Source organism: Lagopus leucura, unplaced genomic scaffold (assembly GCF_019238085.1).
Source record: "Lagopus leucura isolate 7727_CA_CO unplaced genomic scaffold, USGS_WTPT01 Super-Scaffold_100012, whole genome shotgun sequence".
In the NCBI taxonomy this organism is placed as follows: domain Eukaryota; kingdom Metazoa; phylum Chordata; class Aves; order Galliformes; family Phasianidae; genus Lagopus; species Lagopus leucura.
In genome coordinates, this window is record NW_024962267.1 from 8372264 (window position 1) to 8398648 (window position 26385).

General features: G+C 42.1%; 1 protein-coding gene across 8 annotated transcripts in view; it reads left to right on the plus strand.

Annotated features, from left to right (window-relative positions):
- ABI2 (abl interactor 2) overlaps positions 1-26385 on the plus strand; it is a 65281-nt gene that overhangs the window by 2013 nt on the left and 36883 nt on the right. For 6 of the 8 annotated variants that reach the window (XM_042874271.1, XM_042874273.1, XM_042874265.1 and 3 more), the window contains exon 1: positions 7061-7206. The exons of 1 other annotated variant lie outside the window; for it this stretch is intronic. In XM_042874271.1, the coding sequence (XP_042730205.1) occupies positions 7090-7206 (117 nt within the window). In that variant the 5' untranslated portion in view covers positions 7061-7089. Of the gene's footprint in view, positions 1-7060; positions 7207-12826; positions 12843-26385 lie in introns of those variants that run through there. One more of the 8 variants, XM_042874268.1, reaches the window with a different exon arrangement.

Consider the following 26385-nt stretch of genomic DNA (forward strand, 5'->3'; position numbering starts at 1 on the left):
GAATTAAGCCAAAGCTAGTGTACTAGTGGAAGCAGACAAACTGATTAGAGCTGGAGACTGGCTGGCATTTGCAGAACAGCCAGAAGAATTAATTTTTCTGAGGCTGCTAGATAATTGAGGGGGATGACACCCAAATGGCTGTGTGACCCCCTTTGGACAAGAGAGATGTGTTTGAAAATGGAGGGGACATGAGGATGTGCTCATTTCTCATGCAAGATGAGGTGGGAGGGAGACTACAGCTTGACTTGTAAGATAGAGCTTCTGGCACAGAGAAGCATTGCATGGGTGTTGAGGCTGTGGACCTGAGTAAGTAAGCTGTCAGATTATATTTAGCAGATATGCACTGCAGAAAAGCGCAGAGAGAAGGAGGGGAACTAAAGCATAGCTGGGCTCCGTGGGTAAGTGAGCACACAGAGCAAGGAATGAGGCTATTTAGAGAATGAATTGCCTTGGTGCTCCTGATTCAAATAAATCTCTGTGTGAGGCCAGGGTTGTGCACAGACCTGTATGATGTCCCTGAACAGCAGAGCTCAGCTTTATTTATCCTTCAGTAATAGCTCAGCTACAGACGCTTAGATGAAGGGTGACCAACCCATGGCCTTTGAGCCGTTCACCTCTAGCCCCACAGGAGGGTTGTCTCCTGCAGCAATACCATTACCTGGATGTGGAAGCAGTAGGGGCTCTTGAAACCGGTGTTGCAGCTGCTGTACATCCCAGCTGCTCACAGCGCTAAAGAGACAAATGTGGAAAAAATAAATATCTTGTATGAGACAGATTAAACCCTGTATGCTGGTTGATGTGTAGTAGTTGGTTGTTTGGATCCTGTTTTGTACTCCAGGACTACATTTTGTCCTGAATCTCTGCCTGCCCATGAGGTGATAGCACCAGTGCAGTAAGTTGGCCTGATGTGGGCTGCCAAAGGAAGGGAAGGTGTGTTTTTCTTGGGTATGTCCATCATAAAATCATAAATAATGGAGCTTTCTCATGATTAGACTCCTGCTTTCATCATGGTTCCAAGATGTAGGATTGCATGCACATGATTTCAGAAATCTGCTCATACACAGGGAAGGAAAAGAGCTGCAGAGAGACAGCTTGTCTCATGTGAGAAATTTCTGCCAGATGTGTGCAGTGACCCTATGCTACCTGAGAATCAGGTCACTGCTTTAACTACGAAAAGCAACCTTATGCTGATCTGCAAGTAGTGTGCAAATCACACCAATGCAGGGTGGTGCTTTTAAGTGCTCTGGTGGAAGAGCTGGAGAAACATTTTTTTTCATAGCTAGACAGGTAAGCTGATTTTGGTGGGGTGATCAGCTATCCACCAGTAAGGCTACATGCCCACAGAAACATTTAAGTTTGTATTCTTTTCAAAGAGTTAAATCTGAGCTCCTGTGCAAGACAAAGTGGTGGAAAGAGGAAGTGTCTTCTTGGGACCTCAAGTAAAATGTTTGTAAGCCAACATACAGATGTCAGCTTTCACTGTGCAGTGTCCTGATCGTCTGTGGGAAAGGAGATGTGTGGCAGTCTGCAGCCAGAGAGAGGAGGACGAGGCGGAGGAGCTGTGTTTTGATCAGTGCCTTGTGGTTTGAGAAACAATGAGTCCAATTCATGAAACTTGAAAAGGAGCAAAAGTTAACGTGTCTGCAAGTATGATATTAAAAAATAATAATAATAAAGAAAATCCCGTAGCCCAACAAATAGAAAACTAAGTAGAGCTGTGAAACTTATGTGGACGAAGTCGGAGTTCCAGGGTAATAAGTAAAAATGGTTAGGTGGGGAGAAAAAGTTCACAACTTACAGTTGTGGGAGTGGGTTTTTTTGTGTTTGTTTTTGTTGTTGAAGAGTGCTAGTGGTAAGGCTATTGTTGGAATAGCATGAGTATTTCACTTGTGACTGATGTTTGCAATGCATCTGTCACACGATGTGCCTTGTTTTGCACTGCTATCAGCCAAAGCAGGCTGGCGGGGGGAGAGAGAATGTCTCATTCTCATGCATTTTGTGTCTTTCCCGCATGCCCAGTTAGGAGCCCAAGTCCCATCAAACCAATGCCTGAACACTCAAAGACATTAACAAGGACAAGTTTTCATCCTCGTAGTCATTAGTGGGAGATTCAAATGCAGAAAGCAGAAATGGGTCATCCTCTACCTTTGGCTCTGCCGGCTTACATGGGGGAAGAATTTGGCCCCTTGTGTTCAAAATGATTTAGATCTGAAATACTTGTTTTTCTGCTACAGCTCAGCCCTGTGGGGATGCATGCTGTCTGCATGACTTGCCACATAAAGGCACAGAGTCTAGGGTACAAAAAAAACCCAGAAATGTAGATTGTTCCTAAGAGCATAAGTTGCATCCCTGTTATATTTTTTGAGTCTTCATGAAGGAAGGAGTCAGAATAGATGTTAGAAGCAAAAAAAAAAAAAAAAAAAAAAAAAAAGATGAGAACAAAATTCTACTTGCAAGTCTGTTCCATGTAGCTCTGGATCCATTTTGGAGAACCTGGAGACTGGTGACCAAGTGTTTTCTCATACAATGGAGAAAGGTTGGGCAGTGGTGGTCACCTGTGTCACATTCCTCTCAGGTTTTCCATAATCATGTGTGTTAAAGCCCCTACTGGACTATTCTTCTCAACTGTGTTTGTAGATAACTGTAATATTCAGTCCTTTGTTGTACATGCATTCAGAAATGTCACTTGCAATAAGCATCATCCACAACCTGTCCCTGAGAGAGAGATGTAGAAAGAGATGGAGAGAGTGGGAGAGAGTGTGTGTGTGACATGATATAAATGAGCTGACAGCTATGCAGCTGAATTTGCCTTACACCAAATCAGTATCAAACCTGCCTTAGTTGTAAGTCCTGACCCTTTGGTGTCTGCACCTTCAAACCAGACAAAAAGAGCCACTTAACAATACCAGCCTCTTGCTTGGCCCTGTCCACTGTATCACAGCCATGTTCTTCATTGCCTGGGAACTGTTGTTGTTCTTACTTCTGTTCAGCAGAACAACCAGGGTGCTGACCTTGTGACTCTTGACTAGTTTGTGACAGGATGGGGATAGCTTAGACTGTAACACTTTACTGCTGGAAGCTCACTTGTGATTCAGAGATGTCGTGGATTTTGAGATAAATGAATTCTTTATGCTCCCCCTCAGAGACGACAACATGGGAAGGCCTGGCTGCCTTCTGCATGTAAATGCTCTGTCAAACCAATTCCAGGCTGAGGTGGGGGAAGCTGATGGGGCACCATCATTCTCTATCTCCTGTTAGTACTACATCCCTGAGATGTGTGCTGTTACCATACAGTCTAAGGCACCTGTGGGTTCAGCAAGGGCTGGAATGATCCCTGGTGCTGGCTGGGGGCAAGGGCAGAAAGGATAAAGATGGAGGTGCAGATTGATGGCAAACAGAAGCTGTGCAAAGAGGAGCTGCCTTCACAGATAGTGAGAGTGCTTGACCAGATGTGTGATGGAAGCAGGAAGGATGGCTTCACAGATGTGGTTTATTATCCTTCCCATGCAAAGCAGTTATGCTCATTTCAGATACAACACACGGTTGTTTGTTGGCTCCTATGAATATAAAAAGCCCTACAAACTTTTTAAAGTGATTTATGTGGTTAAAACATGATTACAAACAGGACAGGATCAAAAAATCTCCAGGGGCCAAGTTCCCGGAGTTATGTGAGTACCTAAGAATCTGAACTTTAATTAAAACCAGGAAGAAACTGAAACCTCCGAGAATGTTTCTAACTATTGTAGCTGAAGAGGAAACTTGCAAGTATGAGGAGAGCATAAGTAGGCCAGCAAGATCTGATTGAGTCTGTAGCAAGCTTGAAACAATAGCTGAGAGAGGGTGATTTTTCCCATGCACTGCAGTGGAACATTAACTGTATAATCAGCCCTGTAGGGTCTATCTTCTCAGTAGTAATGTCAGATGGACCAGGGGAATGCCACAGGGGTCAGGACAGGATGGAAAGGGACTGAAAATTGGCTTAGTGTCTTTGAGAAGGAATACGAGCAGGAAAAAAAAACAAATTGGTACATTTTTTTCTTTCTCTCCTTCTCTGAGTGCTTTGTTCTTTGAACCTTGAAAGGGAACCTGATGATCAGCTGTGCTTTGTGCTGGCTTGTCTTTGAGACCATTTGTTGCCTGTGTTCTTTTAAAGCTGAAATGTTAGGAAGAGATCATTATTTTTCCTCTTTAGCTTGACCTCTTCCTGCCTTGGAGAGTTTCTTCCCATGTACTGCCTCCCATCCTTCTCACACAATGCTATGTTAAAATAACGTTCAAGAGAAAACTTGAATTCCTAGGGAAAAAAAGCTTGACATTTAGAATGAGGCGAGTCATAGAACAGAAAGACAAGAGTGTCTGCAACATGTCCTGTGCCTCTCCGGAGGTGCTGTGAGGTGGTGGATGTCAGTCACTCACTGCCTCTGTCTGTTTCTGAAATAGCTATGTTAGTGCAAACACTTCCATAAGATGTGAACTACCCCACGGGTAACTTGTGCCCTGTGAACAGTAGGCACTTTACCCAGCAGCAGTTTATCATGAGCAGAAAGGTTATCTGTGGTTACGATCTTGATTGCCCAGCAAATTGCTGAATGCCTGGGGAATTGGAGGAGAATGTGCAGCTGTAGGTTGTGTGGGTTCTTCACTGTTTCACAGCAAGGGCTGGCAGCTGAGTGCTTAAGATGCCACAGGATCCCGACAGTATTTGTTGCAGGCACTGGATGTATGAGCCTCATTCTGTACCAGGCCACCTTGAGGTTGTGGCATAGCCTGGAGTGTTAAATGTGCCAGTGCTCTGCATTGTGAGGCTAGTAAAGATCTGCATCCAGCCAGAGGCAGATCAACACTATCTAAACTAGCCAGGATGGCACAACTATGTTTTTATTGAGGGAGCAACAAAGTACATATTTCAGTTACAGATAATTTTTTTCATTCCTCCTGTTTTTGCTCTTTCCCCCATCCCTGCAGTAAATGCTACCTGCCAGCTAAAGGGCATGGGCCTATTTATATGGCCAGTACACATGACCACCTGTTTGGTGTCAAAGTGCTTTGCCCTTTGTGCAGCTGCAGATCTGCTTGGCTCAATGTGATACAGTGGTGCAGGGATTTGAGGCTTTTGTTTCTGCTGTTTACAAAACATGAAAATTGTGGGTTTTTTTTGTGAAGGAAAAAATGTTCAGAAATGAAAACATCATAAAGCCATATCAGAGCTCCTTACACAAATTAAGTGAAATCCTGCAGCATGATGTGTCAGAGGTCCGACCAGGTCATCTGTCCAAATGGGATTAGGGATTGTGCCATTCTGTCTTCTGTATAGCACATTTAGCAAAGAAAATAGAAGAGACTTTTGATTGCAATGCCTTCCCATGGTGCCAAAAATAGCGGCCTCCAAGCTATCCCGTTATTACTTCTCTCTAATTAAGAATTGGTAATTCAGACTGCAGTATGTAGGACACACAGAGTGCCCAGCTGCGAGATTGCACATGACCAAATGATTTGCTTGTCTGGGCAAGTTTTTGTGCACAGGGACTCCCTTGGGTGATGGGCAGAGGTAAAAATCTGATGTGTGTGAGGGAGCTTGGAGTAAGCTAAATGCTTACCTTTCTTTTTCTTAGGGACTGTTTTCCCAGTGTGCTTAAGTGGAAAATACATTTGCTTCCTAGTCTTGAAGCTGTTGTACCAAGGGAAAATATTGCATAAAAGAATTTTTAAAAATTGGAGAAGTTAACGTGGAATACTGTAATTGAGGCTCAGAGAGTGTAAAAACTTAAAATTAGTTTAGCACATCACTTGGCAGATGGGAAGTCGATTATGTAAATCTAGGAGAGTGGTAGTTGGATTTGGTTGGTCTAATTTAAATGCTGCTTCTAATCATTTTCAGTACGTGTACAGAGAATTATAGGATAACCATTATTCTGCCAAGAGGGCTCTTCGTATTTAAATTTAAATCCACGAAAGAGTACCCTATTAAACTGTAAACATGCTGTGATAACAAGCAGCTAATTATGCGGGCAGGTTAGTCCAGCTGCTCTGCTGGGCAGCTGTGCACACGTACTTCAAATGAGGCCTTTTCTCATATCCTAGAAGTCACTGGCAGGGTCACTGCAGGGTCAGGGGGTGCCTGGGCTGCAATGGGAGCTCCTGTGACTCATGCTGATCTGTGAGCAAATGGGCGCTCACACGTTTCTGGTGAAGCCAGGCCCCGACAGCACCAGGAGCACAGCGTTGGCAGCTCTCCCCTCATCCTGGTTGTCTCCAACTGAACTGCAAACTCTGAGCAGCATCTTTGGAGAACCTTCCTCTTTGTATCTTGACAGCTTTCCTGTTTTGCCAAGAGGAAGATCATAGGGGAGCTGCCTAAATGACAGCTTGGTTTGATACCTGAGCAGTAAATGAAGGGAGAAGGGAAGCCTCAGCCTGGCCCACGGGAGCGTGGGTGTGAGCAACTGCTGGGGCAGTGGCAGGCGGTGTGATGGGGGCAGGAGGGAGATGGGGCCTGGTACCTGACGGTGGAGGTGGTGTTCACCAGCAGGAGGCCATTTTTGTAGATGTGAGGCCCGTGCAGCCTAGCATCACTTCGCAGGTTGATGTTGGTTGGCTTTTCTTTCTTTGCAGCAGGGGCTCAGACTGTATCTCTCGAAAGGTGCGTTAACAATGAGCAGGAGGACCGACGCCAAGGCTTTATTCCTTAAGTACAGCACAACCCGCGTGTTTGGATGCGGAACTCCTGCTTTACAGACGCTGGGGTCAGGAGGCACAGGCTGCTGGAAGCGCGAGAACGGCACTCGGCAGGCGCGCGGCCGGAGCTCCAACCCCCAGCCCGACCTGCGGCCCCCGGCCCCGCTCCTCCGGGCCGGAAGCGGGCGCGCGGGGACGGGAGGAGGGCGGCCGGGGGGAGCGCGCGCATGCGCAGGAGCAGCCGCCGGCCGCGCCCCGCCCCCGGCGCGGAGGGGGTCTGGCGCGCTCCCTGCCCGCGGCGCGAGGCCGGGCCCGGCGGCGGGGAGCGGCGCGGAGGAGCGGCGCGGCGGGAGGGCGTGAGGGAGGGCGGGCGTGCGGCGGACGGTCGGACGGTCGGGGTGAGAGGATGTGAAGATGGCGGAGCTGCAAATGCTGCTGGAGGAGGAGATCCCGGGGGGGCGCCGGGCCCTGTTCGACAGCTACACGAACCTGGAGCGGGTGGCCGAGTACTGCGAGACCAACTACATCCAGGTGCGGCGGGGCGGGGCGCATAACGGTCGCCGTCCGCGCGACGCGGTGCTGAGGCGGCGAGCGGGCAGCCGAGTGTCCTCCCCCGCTCGGCGCCGCAGCGGGCCCGGGGAGTCTGAGGGCGGGGGAGCGGGCGCTGAGGGAGCGGGCCGTGCCGCCTCGTGCCCCTCGGCCGCGTGCGGCTGCTAACGGCGGCTGACGGCTGCGAGGCGCCGCGACGAGCCCAGGAGGCAGCGCTGTGCTGTACGTTCGGCGGCTGCACTCCTTAGCGCTCGGCACGGCGACACGCGCTCGGGTCGCGATCGCGTGGCCGAATGGAAGAGCGTCCCCTGATGCAAAACGGGATCAGTAACGGCCGAGGGTCGTAACGTCGTGGATTTGCGGTGTCGGTGTTGAGCCGAGTGCGAGGGCTCCCTGCGTTTGTGCATTCCGTCCCCGAGAGCGCTCGTGTGGCGGCTGGGGGCGGGGGGAGCGGCCGTGCCTGGGTGGGCGAGACGAGGGGAAGAGTTGTGTGTGTGGGGAGCGCCGGCGGTGTGCCGGGCTGCTGGGGCGCCGACCGACCGCTAGTGAGACATCGCTGCGGATCTGGGGTCATTCACCAAACACAGGGATGCAATTAATAACGTTTCAGCGTGACTTAGCTTGACTTACGTTCTGTAAGAGAAACGCAGTGAAGTATTATTGTCATAAACGGACATACGTGCGTTTAAATTTGTGCTGTTTTAAGAAAAAGGAAAGGGATCTTTTTCTGGAAGCGGAGCATGAAAGGCAGAACTGGATAGGAAGAGGTGGATTTAGCTTGTTGATTTGCTCTTCCCGTGACCTTTTTTATTCCTTTCTTGTAAACCAAAGACTATAAAATCTGTATTGAACAGCTCCACTTTCATTGTTTCAGTAAAAACTGCAGAGCAAGATTCCGTGGTGTTTTATGCAGAGAATGAAAAGATAGGGTTCTTCCCACAGCCGGCATACAGCCCATAAGGACAGCCTGAGCTGAGGGCAGCCAGTTAGTGAGGGAAAGCAGGGAGTGAGGCTTGATTGGTCAGCCCACTGGGTTCTGGCTGCTGTACAGCACTCCGCGGTTGTTGGCAATTTGTCCAAGCATCACTGCAACACAGAGCTGTAAGAGGGAGGTGAGAATGGACGGCAGAAACTGTGCTGTGGTGCTGACTGTGAGGTGCTGTATGGGATCACAGATTGGAAAAATAAAGATTTTAAACAAATGGGAAGCGGATGATCGTAGCTAGGTGATGGCATTGGCCTTTGGAGTTGGCAGAGACTGCAAGGTGACGTTGTTGCAGAGGAGTCCAACTTGAGGGATTTAGTGACATGAGCGTCCTTGTAACAAATCTGATGGAGAACTCACCCCACATTCTCTGTGCTGGAACTGCATAAACTCTTCTTTGGGATAAATATCCAAAGCTGTTTTGTTTTCCTTCTGCAAGAGTAGAAATAGGTAACACAATTAACATCACTGGGGATTTTGTTTCCAATAATAGTAATTCCAAAAATCAATGTACCCAATTAAGTCTAAATTATATATTTTTAAAAAGCTTGGATTTAGTGAAGATGTGCAGGTAATTGCTTGGAGATGTGTGGGAGGAGTAATGTTCCAGAAAGTCAGAAAATCTTCCAGAAGATTGACTAGTTCTACTGTAATCTGTTAATGTTCCATTGTTGACAGAAGGTCTTATCGTGGATATTCTTGAGGCCTCCTGGCAGGGGCTCAGCGTATGACTGAGATCTGAGTTTGATCTGCTAGATGATAGGCAGCGCAGCAATCAGGGCTTGCAGGAATTGCATTGGCCTGTATTTGTCAGTAGACAAACCCATTTGGTGCTTTGAGGTTATTTTATTGTCAGGTACATAAACTGTTGCAAAAAGCAGAGGCGTGGGTCAGTTTTTTAGAGAATTTGAAGTTCAGCACTAGGGTAAATGTGTTTTATCTCTGCCTCCATTAACAATGACATAGCAGCTTTAGAATAATGGAACAGGTAATCTCTTAAATGTTGGGACTGACAGGCCATAGTCAGAGAGCTGTGGTGGTCACAACTCATTTGATTTCTACTTATGAAGTGAAAAATGTTCCTTAAATATTGGTGGTTTATTGTAGAAATTGTGATTGATACTTAGAGAGCTCAGTTACTTTAGCAACAGAAAATGTTCAATGAATTGTTATGGCTCTCTAAAGTCTGTGATACAACAGCATATCAGTGCACATCAGCTTAAAATTTTGTGATTAGTCACTAGGAAATATAGCAAATATGTAGTAAACAGAACTGCAGCAGTGAAAGATGAAAAGCTACTTGTTTGGATTAAAAAAAAAAAAAAAAAAAAAAAGCTTTTTCATTCAATATTTTTCAACCATGATTGTTCCTTTTAAAGTTTCTCTTGGGGTAATTCTGTCTCCCAGCTCCCCAGTCAGCCAGCTGCCTTGTGATGTATTTATCAACAGGCACTATCCAGAAATAGGAAAATAATTTGCAAGAAGAAACCCTAAAAGAATGATTGTCACCTGCATAGTACAACAGTTAGTTCAGTACCTTTTCTGTGATTACTTTACTTTAAATAAGAATATCAGTATATATCTTTGGAAAGTTTTAAGTGCACAAATCAGACAGTTCAATCTGCTTCTGTTACTACTAATATCAAATAACGTTGCTTACCAGGTAGCTCTTCTCATTACTGTAGAAATCACAGTTACTTCTCTGTGTACTTCTTAAGGAGGTGGTAAATATGCATTTTTATTTCAGAAGAGATTTTTGTGGGATTTGATATAATGTTAATCATAGGTTAAATTGTATACTGTTTGTATTTGTGTACTAATGCTGTATTCTGATACTGAGTTCTCAGTGTAAACTGCAACAAAGTAGTTCTGTAAAATCTGATTATTTGATGCACTTGTTGCTATAAAAACATGTTTACAGTCTGTATCGATTCATGTGTCTTCCATGAAAAGCAGGAATGACTTAACGGGACAGTGCTCTGTGCTTACAAGATTTTCATATTCCTGCATTATTTTTGATCAGGACTGTCCTAAAGAAAGTGTCTGGTTATGATGAAGTAAACGACAAATACCCTTTTAAGCACTGGTGTGACTTGCTTGGTTTATTACTGGTATACCAGTGTAAGTTCCAGCACTGCATTGGCCTTTCCACTTTCTTTGAGCTTGTTCTGAGCAAGTCTATTTTGGGCTTATCTCTACCTTGTTTCTAATGATCGGAACTCTTGAAAATGAAATCAGTTTTTCACTTAATGCATTGAACTTTCTAGAGCAATGGAATGCTTGTGCCTGAACCCACTGTTTTGAAAGAGTCAGGAGGAATTCCCAGATGACTGTTTTCTGGACACTGGATATCTGGCAGGACCAGATTCAGGGTGATGGGAAGGCCCAAGAGAGCAAAGCAGCATGCAGAGCTGGGTGAAAAGCTGTGCCCTGTCCAGCTTGCAGAAGGTGTGTGTGCTGTGTTCTCCACATTCTTCAAACAGGATCTGCATTTCTTAGTCTTTCAAGACTATTATGCTTTGTCTTCTGAAGAGGAAGAAGGAACTTCCCGTTTCCCCTCACTTCATGGCCCTCAGGTTGCTGTAGATATTGAGTCTTGTACATAGAAATACCTTTCTCATATTTGGAGGGGAAAGACTAGGAAAAGTATTTTTATTCCTGTTCTGAAGTATTCCATCCTTCTAGTATTGGAACTACCTGCTTTCAGACCTGCAGATAGCTGTGTTTAAATAAACATAATGGTGAGAATTACCTGTTTCTCAGTAGCTTTATTATAGTCCACAGGTTGGTTGGTTTCTTTGTTGTTTTCCACGTGTCTGTTTATTTTACCTGGTCCTGTAAAGCCAAACCAAGTCATTGTATCTTTAACAGCGTCTTCTAGTAGGGCAAAGAGGAGAATGGAACATCCATTAACATAGAAGTTGCAATTTCTGTAATTATGACAGCTTGAGTCCCGAAACAGGAAACTTCTGTTTCTGTGAACTGTCAATACCTTATATACTTACTGAAGTTCTAGAATGATCTTTGCTCTCTTGACTTGAGATACATATCACCTTAACAAAAGGTCACTATGCTGAAAGTATTAAAAAGTAACAGAAGAGCACTGCTTATGCATCTTGAAGCTGAATTTTCTCAAATAAAATTGTCAGGCAGTAGTTTGGCACACACTGTACCTTCCTGGGTTGCAACTATATGAAGTGGTTGCATAAACTTCTACAGCACCTCTCTGTGCTTAAGGCTTATGGAGTACTTGCTGGGAGGTTGGTGTGTTTTCTGGGTTAATCAAAGCATAGGATCAATCCTCTGAATTTTCTTCTGAGAGTCAGAGTAGCTGCTAAGGTTGGTGAAGGATTTATGTCACTACTTCCATCTGCTTTAACTGCACTGTGTTTTGCCGAGAAAGCAAATTTAATTCATTTAATAGGGTCACGAGTTCAAACAGGGGCTCGGAAAGAGTGGAATTGATTTTTTATTGAGTAGTTGTGGTAATAGGGTGAGTCATTTTATCAGCGGTAACACGAGTTATAACAGTAACACTGCATGTAGACAGAGTAAAACTTATGAAACACAAGTTGCCATTAGGAAGTAAGTCTTGTATCACTGTTAGTTACAAGTTGTGTTTTTGTAGTTCCCTCCTACAGCTTGTTTTCTGATAGTAGTAATTGAATGCCATTAAATAAGATTGAATAAGAATTGTAATTCAGGGTAACAGTCTCCTGCATCTTGCTGCTAATAAGTTTGCTGACACTTGTTTTCTACTGCTTGTGTTTGATTGGAGTTTGCAGCCATTAATCTCTGTGGCTTAGCACTGTAGTTGTTAAGGAGGAAGTGGTGTACCACTGTGGGGATGTACAGCAAGACCTCCAGTCAGTACTGGAACAAATGAAGTCTTACCCACTTATATTCAGCACATTATTTCATCGGAGAAGAAAACAGATGAGTTTTATCTGCCGTGCTTTGTAACAAATGTTCAGTAGAAAGTACATGCCAAACCCTCATGGCCTGTTTTAGCGGGCTTTTTTTTTCCCCCACACATTCTGTTTTTCCCTTTAACTGTGCACCTGAAATTAACACATTGGTTAGTAAACAAAGTTCTGTAAGTTTTGTTCAGTACCCTTGTTCTGCTCCCCTCCACCCCCCCACCCCCCAAAAAACAAAACAAAACAAAACAAAACCCAATTGTTTCTAACAGGCCTTTGGTGATACTAGGGAAAGTATTTACAGGTAGAGCAATAGTCCTGTTCAGAAAGAAGAACAGCACTCACCCAGCTGGTGAAGGGGCTCCTGGCTGTGCAGCACTCCTTAGCAACAGCCCAGGTTCAAGGGACGCTCTCCCTTCAGTGGCTGGCCCTTATATGAGCCCAGGGGCTCCACCTGTGCCACCCCTCCTGGTCAGCTGGGGAGCACAGCTGCAAACCATCTGCCTGTGCTCCCTGGGCCAGACACAGCCCTGCACCAGGTGCTCCATCACCACTTCAAGTCCTGCCCAAACCGGTCCCCTGCAGCTCTTATCTGGAATTTTCAGTTCTTGGACTTCTCGTGCTTTGTGAAGCAAAGCTGTGGATTGGGTAATGGCACATGAAGGACTGAATATTGAACTTGGGTACGTTTCTTCCCATAAGGGCTTTCAAAGGTTAGTCTAGCAATTTATTTTTTTTTTTCTTGAAGTGACTAAACTAATGTGTTCTTGCAAATGAATTTTGCCTGTTTTGATAATAAATTTTGATTTTCTGGTTTCTAAATACAACTGACAAGTTCTATCAAATTTAAAGTGATATGCTCTAAACATAATTCTACATGTGTTCACTTTTTTGTATCTTATTTCCTAGTGGATGTCATTGTAATATCTGCTCTTAATGACCTTTCAGTTTGAAATACACGTGCTTGTCTTTTTTGTACTGTTGGCCTGCTGTTACCATTGTGAAGGTGCGTTATGTTCAGTGAATTTCAGGGTGAAGGATGGAAGTTATTAGATTTGGGGCTTTGTTAGCCTGTGTGTCTTGGTTATGTATATTGTCAAAGCTGGTTTTGTGCTGAACTCATAAATCAAGCATGTGTTTTTCCCTTAAAGTTAAAAAGTGTTATAAGTAGTTATGAATGTTGGTATTAGGATACTTTGTAATGTAGTTATGAATTTACTGCTTGAATTTTTGTGAACTCTGTGGGAGTTCTTGGAAATAACTCTTGGGCTTTCTATCTGTTCTTGAGCTGGCTGCTAGTTTAGCAAAGTTGATTTATACTGCAGGTTGTACCAGGTGTTTAAAGCTGTACATTTAGAAGATCAAACTGTGGCCATTAAATTGCTGTTGAACCAGATTTTAGGGAAAGCTGAGATGGTTTTGTTTGAAGATGCTAATTTCAGTCTGCGTGCCGTGATTACCAAAGTGCTTTGAGTTTGTTCCTTTCAATTTTCAAACTGATATTTACATAAATACTATTTCCTGTATTGTGAAGTACTGTTCTTTTGTATCTGTATGCCATCTGTCATATTATGTTGGGATTATGTTGGAAAATAGCAATAAGCAAGCTGATGGCCCTCTCCTTTTTTTATGTGTTTTTTGAAAGAAAATTGTTAAGCAACTTACTGGGAGGTTGATACGATTAATTAGATATTACATTACTAGATGCTATTTTCTGTTGTTTTGGCCGATCTTTTTGGTGAAGTATTAGGATAAACCTTGCAAAAATTTCTGTGAGGTTTTGTATTTTGATGTTAGTATAAATAGATTCACTGTATTCAGTGAAGAAGAAAGTGGTTTCAATTTGCACTTCAGAGTTGAAGAAGTCCTTACTACCTAGAATGAAGTAAATTTTGCTTCAGAGTGGCTTAGGAGAGAGAAATTTGGGAAATGTATTTACTTGCTAGTTGGTGTTGGATTCCAAGTTTCCCTGATGGAATTGAGGGTTTGAGACTGACTGCCCCGATCTGTCCAGCAGTGGAGGGCAGATAGCAGTTCTCTGCATTAGCAGCTGGTGGTGGCCCTGCATTTTGTGCTGGGGGCAGGAATACTAAGAAGCTGAGGTTTGTGAAGGCGTGCCCTAGGCTTGTCCAGTTCTGAAGTGTTGGGGTTAAATAGGCTGCCTGTTGGATCATCGTCATGAAAACTGAGTAGCTGGGGCTGAACCTGTTAAACATGGAAGGATCATGATAGATAGCCTTTAGGTTATGTGTGACTTTTGAAAGCAGAATGAGGGCTTGTCCTTGTGTACCAACTGTGTGATAGAGCAATCTCAGTCTTCTTGAGGTACTGAATTTGTATTCTCGAGTCAATTTCCGAAGAGAAAATTTTAGTCTCTCTCCCAAACAGAGTATGCAAAGCCATTTACTAGTGAGCAGCCTACTGTCAATTCAAGGCACACTAGTTTGTTTTGATTTGAGTGAAGAACTTATAAATATTGTGTGTTTATTGAATGTACAGTGCTGATTCTCAGAATGACTTTGGAACATGTCCTTTCAATGTTGTGAGTCTGAGAGATAGTGGATATTGCCATCTTTGCAATTTGTGCTGATTTTTGTAACTAGGTGGTAAGTTTGTATGTTAGTACGAGAAGTGGAGCAATTTGTCTTTTGCCTGAGCAGAAAAGCCATAGGCCTCTGCATCTTGTGGGAAAGGTAAGTATGTGAAATATCCCTAACTGAATAGCTCTCTTCTATCAGTTAATGTACGTGTATCTGTCTGGAGAATGAGTTGAGGGGGACACGAGTGCAAAGTGCTTAGCCAAAAATACCTCTTATATAACATATTACTAAAGATACCGTGCCATTATGGAAATTGTACAGTGTTGGTGGTTGTAAATATATCTAAAAGGAGAAGTGGTTAAAACAAAAACCAACCTCTTATTCCCCACGCTGGTAGCAGCAAAACAAGAGGCTGAGGTGGGTGACGGACATCAGAGATGTTGAAAAACATCTGTGTGAATAGCACCTGGAAAACAGGGCAGTTATTTTTGACATATAATAAATCAAGGAGTCTGATTATAGTAATATGCAAATAAGCTTGTGAAGAGTATGAATAACATACACTGGTTTTCCACTTTTCTTGAGTAAAGTCTGGGCTTGCGGCTTGGTTTGATAGGTAGTGAGTGCTGCTCAGTGTAAGCTGTGGAATTACTGCTACGGCTGAGGCGTGGTGTTTAATGGGATTCTAAAAAAATGGTAAGACATCTTAAATTATAAATAATAGATCAGAATAAAAGCAGTTTTATCTTTTGCTTCTGTATGTTTTTACTTTGTATTTGCTCTGACTTTGTCCACAATGGAGCTTTATGCCCATTATATGAAGTGTTTGCTGTCCACTGTAATCTCTTTGTATCTGATGCCCATCTGTAAGCAAACAAGTCTGGGTAGCAGAAGGTAGGAAGGTATCTGTGGACTGTGTACCTCTGTTACAGTTGTCTGCTGGTAGTGAAAGTTACTTTAAACCATCTCCAACTTGGGAGCACTTCTCAAATCCCTAAGAGACTTCATGGAGTGAGTTAATAGAACTGTTGTGATCTGATTAAAATTTTAATTTTGCATGTCTTTTATGGATATTATTTACATTGATTTTAGTAAAACATTTTAGAGAGACCTTGAGGTTTGAGGGGTGTGCTTGTGTAAACCTCATGAAGCCCATCTGTGGCATATTTTGAAATGGTACTATGTCTTACTGTGGCATTTCTTGAGCGGATTTGACATCAGCGTTGGGCCTTCTTGGCACCAGCTCATGATAAATGCTATGTTAAATGAAACTCACACGGCTAAAATTCTGTAAATGACACCTGTCATATAGATAGATGTAGGGTGTTAAGCTGTGGAGGTTGAAATGTGAGGAGCTGATTTTTATTTCTGATGAATGCTTAGAGTCTTTTGTGATGCCGTTTCATTCCTTACATGCCTCCTCATGCCAAATCACAACTTGCACAGCCATAACTTGAGCAGTCTACTTTTTATTTATTTATTTTTTTCCCCCTCCACCACTTCCCCCCCACCAGCTTTTCAAACTGGATCTCATATGCACTTGTGGCTGTGTTTGAACACAGTCCTTTAAGGATTGTTTTCATGTTTCTTCTAGGGAATGGGTTGAGAGGGGGAGGGGGGAAAGAACGATATTTCCTGTGTTTTAGGGACAAGCTGTTGAGTAAGAGGGTTGGAAAACAGCGAGTGTTACAGAAAATCAGTTGTCAGTGTCAGGGAGCTGAAGAATTAGACCTCATGCAGTTGGCTGGGCATCCTGCAACATGAATAAGAAAATTGCTTGACTAAAAGCAGCTTGGAAATTCCTTCTACTTCTGTGCCTCTTTCTGTCTGAGTCTCCCTGTCATTTATAACATGAAACTCTTCTTTCCAGGATAGTTTCATTTATTGGTACAGCTAGGTAGGTGTGGAGGTGATTTTATTTAAACATATCTTGTCAAGTTAAAAGGTCATTTGTGCAGCTCTCTGATTCAGCAGGTTTTAGGGACAAGCTGTGTTTTTGTGATGGTAGTAGAAGTTGCTGATGATAGTGTTGTAACAGCCTATTTGGATAACTTGATAACAAGTGAATTAACATCCAGAGAATGACAGAATGTGAAGCAAGAGAACCTTTTGTGAAATAAGGAAATCATTCAGCATTTGAAACGTTATCTCTTGTGTGGTTGCATCTCCCTGCTGTTTCTGTTTTTGTACTAAATGAGAGCTCAGAGCTACCCAAACAATAATGTTGGAATTGGATGAGTAAGCAAGTTTGAGACTTTATGTCAGAACTACGGTGAATGTAAAATCAAAGCTTGGGATTCTTCCGAACTGTAGTAAAACTGCTGAGAGAAATCTTGTGTTCTTTTGCTAGTTGGCAGTGTCACTGTTTGAAGTTATAGAAATGAAAGACTATGGGATGCCATGTCGTGCTGCAATACAATGATGTTAATTAATAACTACATTAAAATACAGTGAGAAGAGCCTCATGATTTTATATCTTCTTCTAAACCAAGATGTTGCTGGAAGACCGGTACCAGTAATGAACAAACCAGCAGTGATGCATGGATTCCTATCTATGACTTGATATTTGAGTGTGGCTTCTTACTTTTGTGGGTTGGCTTTGGCACATCACTGTGCAGCTGGGCCATGCTGCTGGCTGCCACGTGGTCCTTCACTTTGGCATGCAGGGCATCTGTTTTGCTGTCTCAGATGCGGTAGCTCATTCTGCAGAGGTTTCTACTGGACTGCCTTTGCAGTGCTGTGAGTCACAGAATAAAAGGTGTTGAGGTTGAAGACTGCGTTTTCCTTAAGCCCAGATTCATTCGAGCAGAGATAGCAGTCCTGCAGGAAAAAGATTCTGGTGGCTATGTGAATGCCTGTTTTGTGTTACTGTGCTTTTGTGTTAGACTTTGGGCAGCTTGTTTCTTTACCTCTGCAGAGGTGTCAGAGCACTCTGGCTTTTACTGTTTGCCCCCTTCCTTTTGATGATTACTGTTTCCTTAGCTCTACGAAAGATATGGAACCATTTGCCTGGGTTTAATACAAATACATAAATCTAAGTTGGTAGTGCTTCTGAGTGCAGTCCTCACACTTATTTACCATACTTAATTTGTTTGGCTAGTTCATGAGTCAGAGACAGCTCTCCTTGGATTTTGAGCTTGTGGGAGAAAAGTAGGCGCACGTGCTTGTAAGTTGCAGGTGTGCTGGGGTACAGTTCAAGTAGGCTGGCTTCAAGGCTGCACATAATCCTTAGCAATGTGTTTTGTGGCTGAGATCTCACGGTTGTGAGAGTTTCCTGAATGCGTAAAAATATCTGATATTGCTGCTGTGATTGAGTATGATGAAATTTGGCCTGTATGGGCAAAAAGGTAGTAGTTCTTATCTATAGGATTAATGCTGTTCTTTTACTGAGGTATTTGTGACCTGATTTAGAACGTATAGCGGGAAGGAATTGTTTTCCTCTATTTGAGGCAACCATAATCTGTATCTGATTCTTCTTTGAAAATTGTATGTAAAAAAAGTATTGATTTTTGGGGGGAATATTGCATGTGAAAGAATTCATTAGTAGGAACTTAGGTGAAGAAGATAATAATGGATTCATTTATTTTGTGGAAATTCTGAATTGAAGTTTTATTGGACTAAGGATGTTCTGAGGGAAAAATAGCTGTACATTTCTAGCTTCTGCTGAGATGCATGTGACAGATGGTGTCTCATCTGCCCAGTATGAGTTCTTTCTGCTGTATAAATATTGATTGGAGGAGGAAAAAAGGTGCTCCATAGCTTTGAAAAATGTATCTTTGTTGATGCAAGAGCAACTAGGGGATATTTGTACAGGACTTGGGCAGAACAGCACTGGTACACGCAGAAATCACTATCTGAACAAGTCAAAAAGGCTTTGTGAAAGTCTGTCTCTTTAGTAGAGAAAGAGAAGAAAAAGAAATGTTTTTGGGAAATAAAGTAAACGTGGTCCCTGCAATGGCATTTGTGGTTTAAAAAGAAATTCTTCAGTAGAGTGTTGGTCTAGAACGTGCTTAGTTGCTTTGTAGAGAGATGGTCAGCTGCTCATCTTTGGCAGTGCAGGAGCTTTATGCTGCGTTTGGAGAGGTTTGGTGATAACCAGCTGCTTTTGTGACAGAATTGGTAGAAGCTCAGAGCCTTGTGCTGATCCTAAATAGCTTGATCGTGTCATGCTTTTTGTAAGGTAGGTTGATAGAACCATGTTCTGTGGCTGCTCTTTTTACAAGGTCCTGCAGAGAGATTTTTCTTCTGGATGTTGTCTGGAGCGTTGTTGAAATTGTATTTTTTCAACTCCATGCATATTAATTTTTTTAGCCTCCTGTGCTCTTGGTATTTGGTACATAACTCACACACTTCGGGTGCAAGAATAGGACCAGCCATGTAGAATTCATAGGACTTCCACTGAAGTGTCTGTTTCTGTTATTTTGACCATCAGTTAATGCCAGTGCTGTGGTTTTTTTGAGCACTTCCTTGATGTTGCTGTTCTGTTACGTTTTTCCTTTGAATACAGAGTTGAATTTGTACCTTGGGTCTGTCATGTGCACCTTGCAACATAGAATTGCTGTCAGTTATTATCACTTAGGTACGGCTTTTGGAGATCTGCTTCAGATAGGTTTTCTTGGAGTAGCAAACCTGTACCAATAAAAGCACTCGGTTCCAAAGCATCTCCTCATGAAAAGCACTAACATGAAGTCTGCTGCTGTTTCTTTGGTCTAAGTCTGTCCTCTTTTCCTTCTGCAGGGATTAGTGAAATATTTTGATAGAAGAGAGATCATGTATTGACCTGATTTTTTTTTTTTTTTTATTTTTTTATTTTTTTTATTTTCTTCTATAGAAATTGGGTAAAAGTAAATTTGGCTACTAATGCATTTTATCTTCAAATGGGTTTGAATTGTTTTGTGTGCTCAAACATAGAAAAATAGGTGGGTGGGGATCAGGCATTTCTGAATATCATAAACACTGAGTAACTACTAATAAATTGGCAGCAGTCGTATTAAAAATTCGTTATCTGAAATCCTTGGTATTATTCTGAATGAACATTCGGAAAAGTGTAATCCCTGCAGGCTCATCCGACTTGGTGTTCTGAACCATGGTTCTTGGTAGCTGAGCAAGAAGCCCCTTGCTGCTGTTACATTTACATCTCTCAAGATCTGGCTTTTCTATGGCAGAGAAAAAATACTCTATGTTGCTAGAGAGAAATTCTGAAATGACTCCGTGACCTGCAAGAGAATCTTTGTGTTTTCCAGTTTAGGAAATGTAAAAGTTACTGTATGTGGAGAATTGCTGCCCAAGTTACATTTGTTTACCAAGTGTATGGTTTTTTTATACTGCAGTGTGACACTTGTTAATTCCTAAAAGAAGTAATGGTGTCTAATTTGCAGATGGAGCTAGTATTTAAATTGTGTGGAGACGACTGCATTACAGGTATGCTGTAATTAATATGGGAGTTTAAATGCTCTTTGTTTGATGCCTGTAAAAGGCCCTTACACTACATTGGAAAATGGAGTTATTGCTGGCATAAAACAATCTCTGGGCAAGAAGCAATGTAATTAGTGTGAAAGTAGGTTATGCTTAGGAAAATCTGTGTAAAATACAGATCTCAGTGGAAATAATTACAGAAAACTTGATGCTGTGGTGTGAAGTTATATACTGCAGGTTGAATAAAGTCTCTGCTTGCTGTTCTGGAGCTACATACTAACTGACAGAAGGCTTACTTCTAATTATGGAGCACGTGGACCAAAGCTGCTGGTTAAATTCAGGGGAAAAAAAAGAGAATAGCAGCTTGTTATAGTGCCTGCAAAAATGAGGGGTTGTTTGTGTGTTTCCTGCTTATCTTCCCAGATACTGAAATTGTAGAAGCATAGCAAAATTTGAATCTGGTTAAAATGGAAACTTTCCTGTGATTTTCTGTGTTGGCTTTGTGTGTGTGTGTGTGTGTTGATAATAAACACAAATAAAATGGAAGGAATTTTGAAAAATGCTTATTTCTAGGAATCTACCCTTGAGTATTAAGCTGGGGCTCCTCTCTTGCAGAGATGACTTAGTTTATCAGTTGCTCACTCAAGGACTGTAGAACAGATGCAGAGTTTGGCCCCTCTGCAAAAGGGACTTGAATCCCACTCTCACTCTGCCAATACTGTGTTTTTTCCAATGCTATGGTAACAGGAGCAAAAGGTTGTGAAAACATTCTCTGCCAGAAGAGTGAACAGATACAGCGCTGGGGGCACGCAGAGAACAAATCTGTTGAATAGGAGGGAGTGCTTTTGTTCAGCACTTTTTAGAGTGAACTTTTACTGACTTTGTGCCACTTCTTTTTGTTGAGGCTGGTGATTAGTTAGATGTGATGCTTGACTCTTTGATGGCTGCCTGTCTCTGAGTGTCACTGCCAGCTGTGGCAGAGCAGTAGTGCAACATAGGTTGGCTTTACGCAGTTGGCTGTAGGCATTGTAGACAAGTTGTTTGGCCTGTGTGCTGCATCTGCTCCCAGTCTGGTAAACCCTTCCAGTGGAAGAGAGGAAAAAGGCCTGCTGGTTGTGTGCACTGCTGTGATTTTTCAGTTGGACAACAGCGTATTTGTGTCTGGTCATACCTCAACAGGTACAGGTGTGTGTTTTCAGTCGTAAGGCTTGGCACGCATGACAGTGTAGCATTGGAGGAGATGGGGGCTTCAGCCTTTGGAAAGTTCTGCAGTGAGCAGTAGAGGCTTTCCGTCATTTTAAGACAGAGAAGATTGGGGAACTTTTTGTGGGTAGACATAGAGAAGCCTCTTGTTTTCTGAGTTCTCTTGTTTGTGTTCAGCTGCAGCTCTCCGAGGCTCTGGTAGTCCAAGCATATATTTTTGGGTGCTGGCAGTGCCTCTGCTGCCTTAGAGAGGAACATTGTATGTTTGTACTGTTGTGTGAGGGTTTCTTATTTTGATTTATATTTTATTTTGAGAAGTTTTTTTTTTTTTTTTTTTTTTTTTTTGTTATTCTGCCAGCCTATGTATCTGATAAATTTATTCTTTTCTGTATGTCCAGGTCAGTAGCAGCTTTAAAATGTAATAAATAATCATTTCAAATTATTTTCAAGTTTAGAGTTAAACCTTTCCACAATGATCAGTTGTGTAATCGAAGCACACTTATTTACTGGAAATGGAAGAGCACTCATGCAGATTCTGGCCCATGGTTAGTTTAAGGCCTGTCTTTCCAAAATGGCAAACTTCTGTCACTGCCTTATGTCTCTTACGGCACTTTTTAGCCACAGACACAAAGGTGGTTAATTTAAAATATGATAACTTCTGCACTGAAAACATTGTGGGGCCTGTTAATGTGACGAGGAAGTAGACAGGGACCATGGAAGCCATCTGAGGGACTGTGTTCCTGGCTTGGCCGTGTGAGCAGTTGTGAGCTCATTTGTTGTGAGCAGGCAGCAGCGGCTTCCAGCAGCCTGCTCCTGGGGCTGCTTGCATCTTTTACAGTGCCCAAACACGTGGCACTCTGCAGCACAGCTCGATGGCAGCTGGATGTAAGCTGTGGTAACTGATGTGGTTGTCATCTCCACCTGCCTCTTTTTTGGGATCTGCTGGCTGAATAGTGTGTATATCTTACCCTTACATGCTGCAATTACACTCTGGCAATTACAGGCTGTCCTGCCATCTGACTAATTACATAGGCTGTAAAGTATGATGGTGGATGACGTGGCTGTGTCCTACTTAGCTTTTCTTGCTATGAGATTGTAATGTCTGGCAGTGGACACTTGGAAGCAGAACCTGCTTCTACTGCCACATCTCTCTGCTTGTGATTAAAAATTAAAGCTGTTAGTTGACCTCAGTCATCGCCATGTACTGAACCGATGTCAGAATTTGGTGTTGAGTGGAGAAACTGGCAAAGCTGGGAAATAACTGAAACGTTACATAAACCTTTATGTATTGGATGAAGTTTTGGGAAATAGGTGTCCTTTCTTAGAAATGGTTGATTTTTGTCAAATTTCTTGAAAGAGGGGAAAAAAACCTGCTTTGCTGATAGTGCTAAGAAGGAAATGGTATGAATAACGTTTTCTGCATAGTGGAGTGGGATTGTGGTCTGACTCTTAGTTTGTTACAAATTCTAGGGCCACTTTGATTCTGAAAAGTGATCTTTGCAAATGTTGCAATGATGTCATTATCAAGTAGCTGAAAAATCAAGTTTGAGCTGAATTGAATTAATCAGTGATTTTTTTACCTGTACACTCATTGAAAATTAAAGCTTCCTCAGTGAGTGAACAGCTGTAGGACAGCAGGTGCAGGAAACAGAGGCAAGTCTACAGAGCTTTGCTCTTTTTTTGAAGATCTTCACTCAACACATCTGTGTTGGAGTACTCTCTGATGGCAACAAATATGATGAGCTTGTACTGATACTAAAGCTGAAATTGGCCTTGTATTTGCAACTCTGATAAGTATGTTGCCTTATGAAATAGAAAATTATCCACTTCTTTCAGCTGTGTTATTGCTGGAGGGCTAACAGAGTAAGAGAAAGGATTCACTGATGAACAAAAAGAGCAGTGACAACTTCAAATACACATGGAGAATAGGTTTCTGTTGTTGCTGTTGCTTCTCAAGGAAGAGGTATGTTTGATGCTGTAAGGCAGTTATGAGTTACTATTAATATAACTTTATTAACTGTATTTCAGATGCAAATGCATTTGGATGCTAGCATGCTGTTCAATTTCTAGCAATAAGTCATTTGAAATATATTATTTCTGTGTTGAACAACCTTGTCCCCTAGATTTGTATGAATGCAGCATACTGAGGTTGTTTGTTGGTTTGTTTGGCACAAACAGGACTTTGGCTCTACTTACAAAGAATAGGAAGTTGCAAGTTTTGATGGGAGCAGGATATTTGCATGTGAAAAGCTTGCTTGTGACTGTGGGAAAATAAATTCTAAATTTGATCCTGGTGTCACTTAAGGGGAGCAGAGGACATTTATTGCGGTGGCGCTGGTGGCGGAGAAACAGTGGTGCAAGTGATTAGATGTGAGGGAAGCTGTGCTTGTTCGCGGCTGTCATTTGTTACCATCTTTTCTGGATGTGGCAGACTGATAGTCTTGTCAGAAATTTCAAACTAGTGGCTTAGTTTTGTCCTTCCTGGTAGCCTTGAATGCAGTACATATTTTAAAATCTGTTTTCTCATCTCAGGGGCTAGTTAGGATTGGAGTATCGTTTCTTCCTAGCTACTAACCAAACCTGTGTTTTGGGGCTTAATACCAAACGATTCAACTGCAATAGAACCAGAAGATTTTACCTTAATGAGAATGACCTGATACTGACTACAACAGCTGTCTGATTCTGAGTTTCAACTACCTTAAAAGTTAGGAAGTCACGTTTTTGATCAAGAAATTCTAATAATGCTTAGTGTATTATTAAATGTTTCATTAACCTGAAAAATGGAGCAGCTTGATGTCAGAGACTTTATGAATGTATAAGTAGTAAATTTCTCAGCTGGCATGTTTTTATTGGCGTTCAGATAAGTTAAACTAAATTATCATCATTTAAATATAAAAATGGAAATATGTTTGTATTTATAATCATATCGGTGAAATGACCTTGCATTTGGAAATGGCTTTTTTTTTTTAACATTGCATTTATCGCTTCCTTTCTGAATGTTGTTTGAATGATAAAATCTAACGATGGGTTTTATTATATTCTTAATTATAAAAGCAGTAGCTACGGTAATTACTAAGTTTAGCCTGGATGCCAAAGTTCCTTATACAGCCTTTTAATGTACTTGATGTACTCTAAATTACTGTGTGATCTCAGATCAGAAGGTAATATGTTTGATTAGATTTAGAATATTCCCAGTTCACAGTGCAATGGCAGTGCTTTTGTGGAAGTGTGTGCATTAGCAAGAGCTTCCCATTTGCTTATGTTTAACGTTTGCTTGATTCAATGGGTGTACAGTATGACAGTAAATGAGCAAGGTGGCTATCACCTTGTTTTTAAACTAAAATGATATTTCAGTAGACTCTTTGCTAAAATAATGATAACAGTGATATTTAATCAAAATGAGTAAATCTGTAGAGAAAAGTGTGTATGTGTAGAGAGGAATAATTCGGAGATTACAGGATTACAATTGGCAGAAAGGAAAGAAGTTCCCCCAGCTCCAAGTACTTTGGCATTCTGGGTATACTGAAAAATAGGTGAACTGGATTTCCTTCTGTGTTCAATGTATTAATAGAGCGTATGGTTCCTCCAGAACATCTGAAAAGGAGATGCTGAAGTTTTCTATTTGTTCTACATTATTAATTTTTTAAGAGTTCTTTTAATTTTTTAAGTTCTGGAAGATCTTATTTTGTTTTGTCTGTTGTGCCTCTTCTGCTTTTTCATACCCGTTTCACCTTGCAGACCAACTACTTACAAATTGTGAGATACATGCATTTTGTATAGGAAATAGGCAGACCTAGTAATGAAAGGGTAAGGGATGTTCTTTATCAACTATGTGTTTATTGAGGTATTTTGTTAAAACAAAGCTATTGTATTTTTCACTGGCAGTTACATAACTTTTTGGCATGACTCTGTGTTGTTATTGGATTAATGATGCTCAGTTTTCTCCTCCATCATTTTTTCTCACATAACGAAGGTCCTTGGAAAGCATTTAGATAGACTAAGCAAATACCATCTGGGCAGTTGAATAAACATGTGTAAAATACTTAATTACTTGTAGGGCACATTTTGTTCTGAATAACAAAAACTTGCTGAATGAACTCTGTGTCCTCCAGCTTTTGTTTTTGGGGCTTCTTGAAGCTGCTACAACCTAGAGAGAAACCTGAGGAGTTTTGACTGCTGGTCACAGACAGGTGTCCCTTTTGGGTTTTAATCACGGGAAACCACAGCTGTCATATTGATTAAATGCAAAGTCTTATTCTTAACATGTATGAAGTATGAATGAAGTCTTTCATTAGCCAGTCCTATTTTGAATGATATCAAGGGATGCTGTGTATATCAGAGAAATGATTATGAGATTGTGGGTGTACTTCAGTGTAGTTAGTCCCATATTACAATACAGAGCCTCAGCTTTCCTTTTGACACTGAAGTACTGCTGCGTAAAGCGTTACACTGAAGAGAGTCTCCCTGCCTTTAATTTAAAAATAAAAAATACTAAGCTCAGAACAAGAAGTTGAAAAAAATTGTCACATCGATATTAAAGGCAACAACTGGTGTTCTGAGAATTGAACAGTTTATCAACTTGCAGGTCTAAACTTTTGGGCTCTAATAACAGAATTTGTTATGTAAGTGTTGTTAGCCCAGCTGAAAATTTTGCAGTCCCAAGCTGATGATGGCCAGTGGTTGGATAGCCAGAAATGTTCGGTAGTAGGGGAGAAAAGGTAGCTGCATTGGCCAAATAAGCTACCCATGTCTTTTAGTACTTCTTGTGATACACCGCTTTCAGACCTCTCTGAATTAGCTTTTTGTTGCTGTCTTTCTAAATTTTCTCCTGGTAGCATTTCTTGTTTTATCTAGTTAGGTTGATACTGAGTAAATCTTACTATAGAGCTCATGCTGCCTCCATTGTTAGTTTCCTTCTAGTACTTCTTTCTGCATTAGAGGCTGCCTTTATGCACAGAACATTCAGGTTCTTGCAGTGGCCTGGCGGATTTCATCACTGCTCTGGCTGATCACACTTTAGGCTGGGAGGATGCAGTAAATTCTCAGGTGTTTTCTGGTCTTTCTTTTTTGAGGTCTGTAGGCATTTAGACTTTCTTTT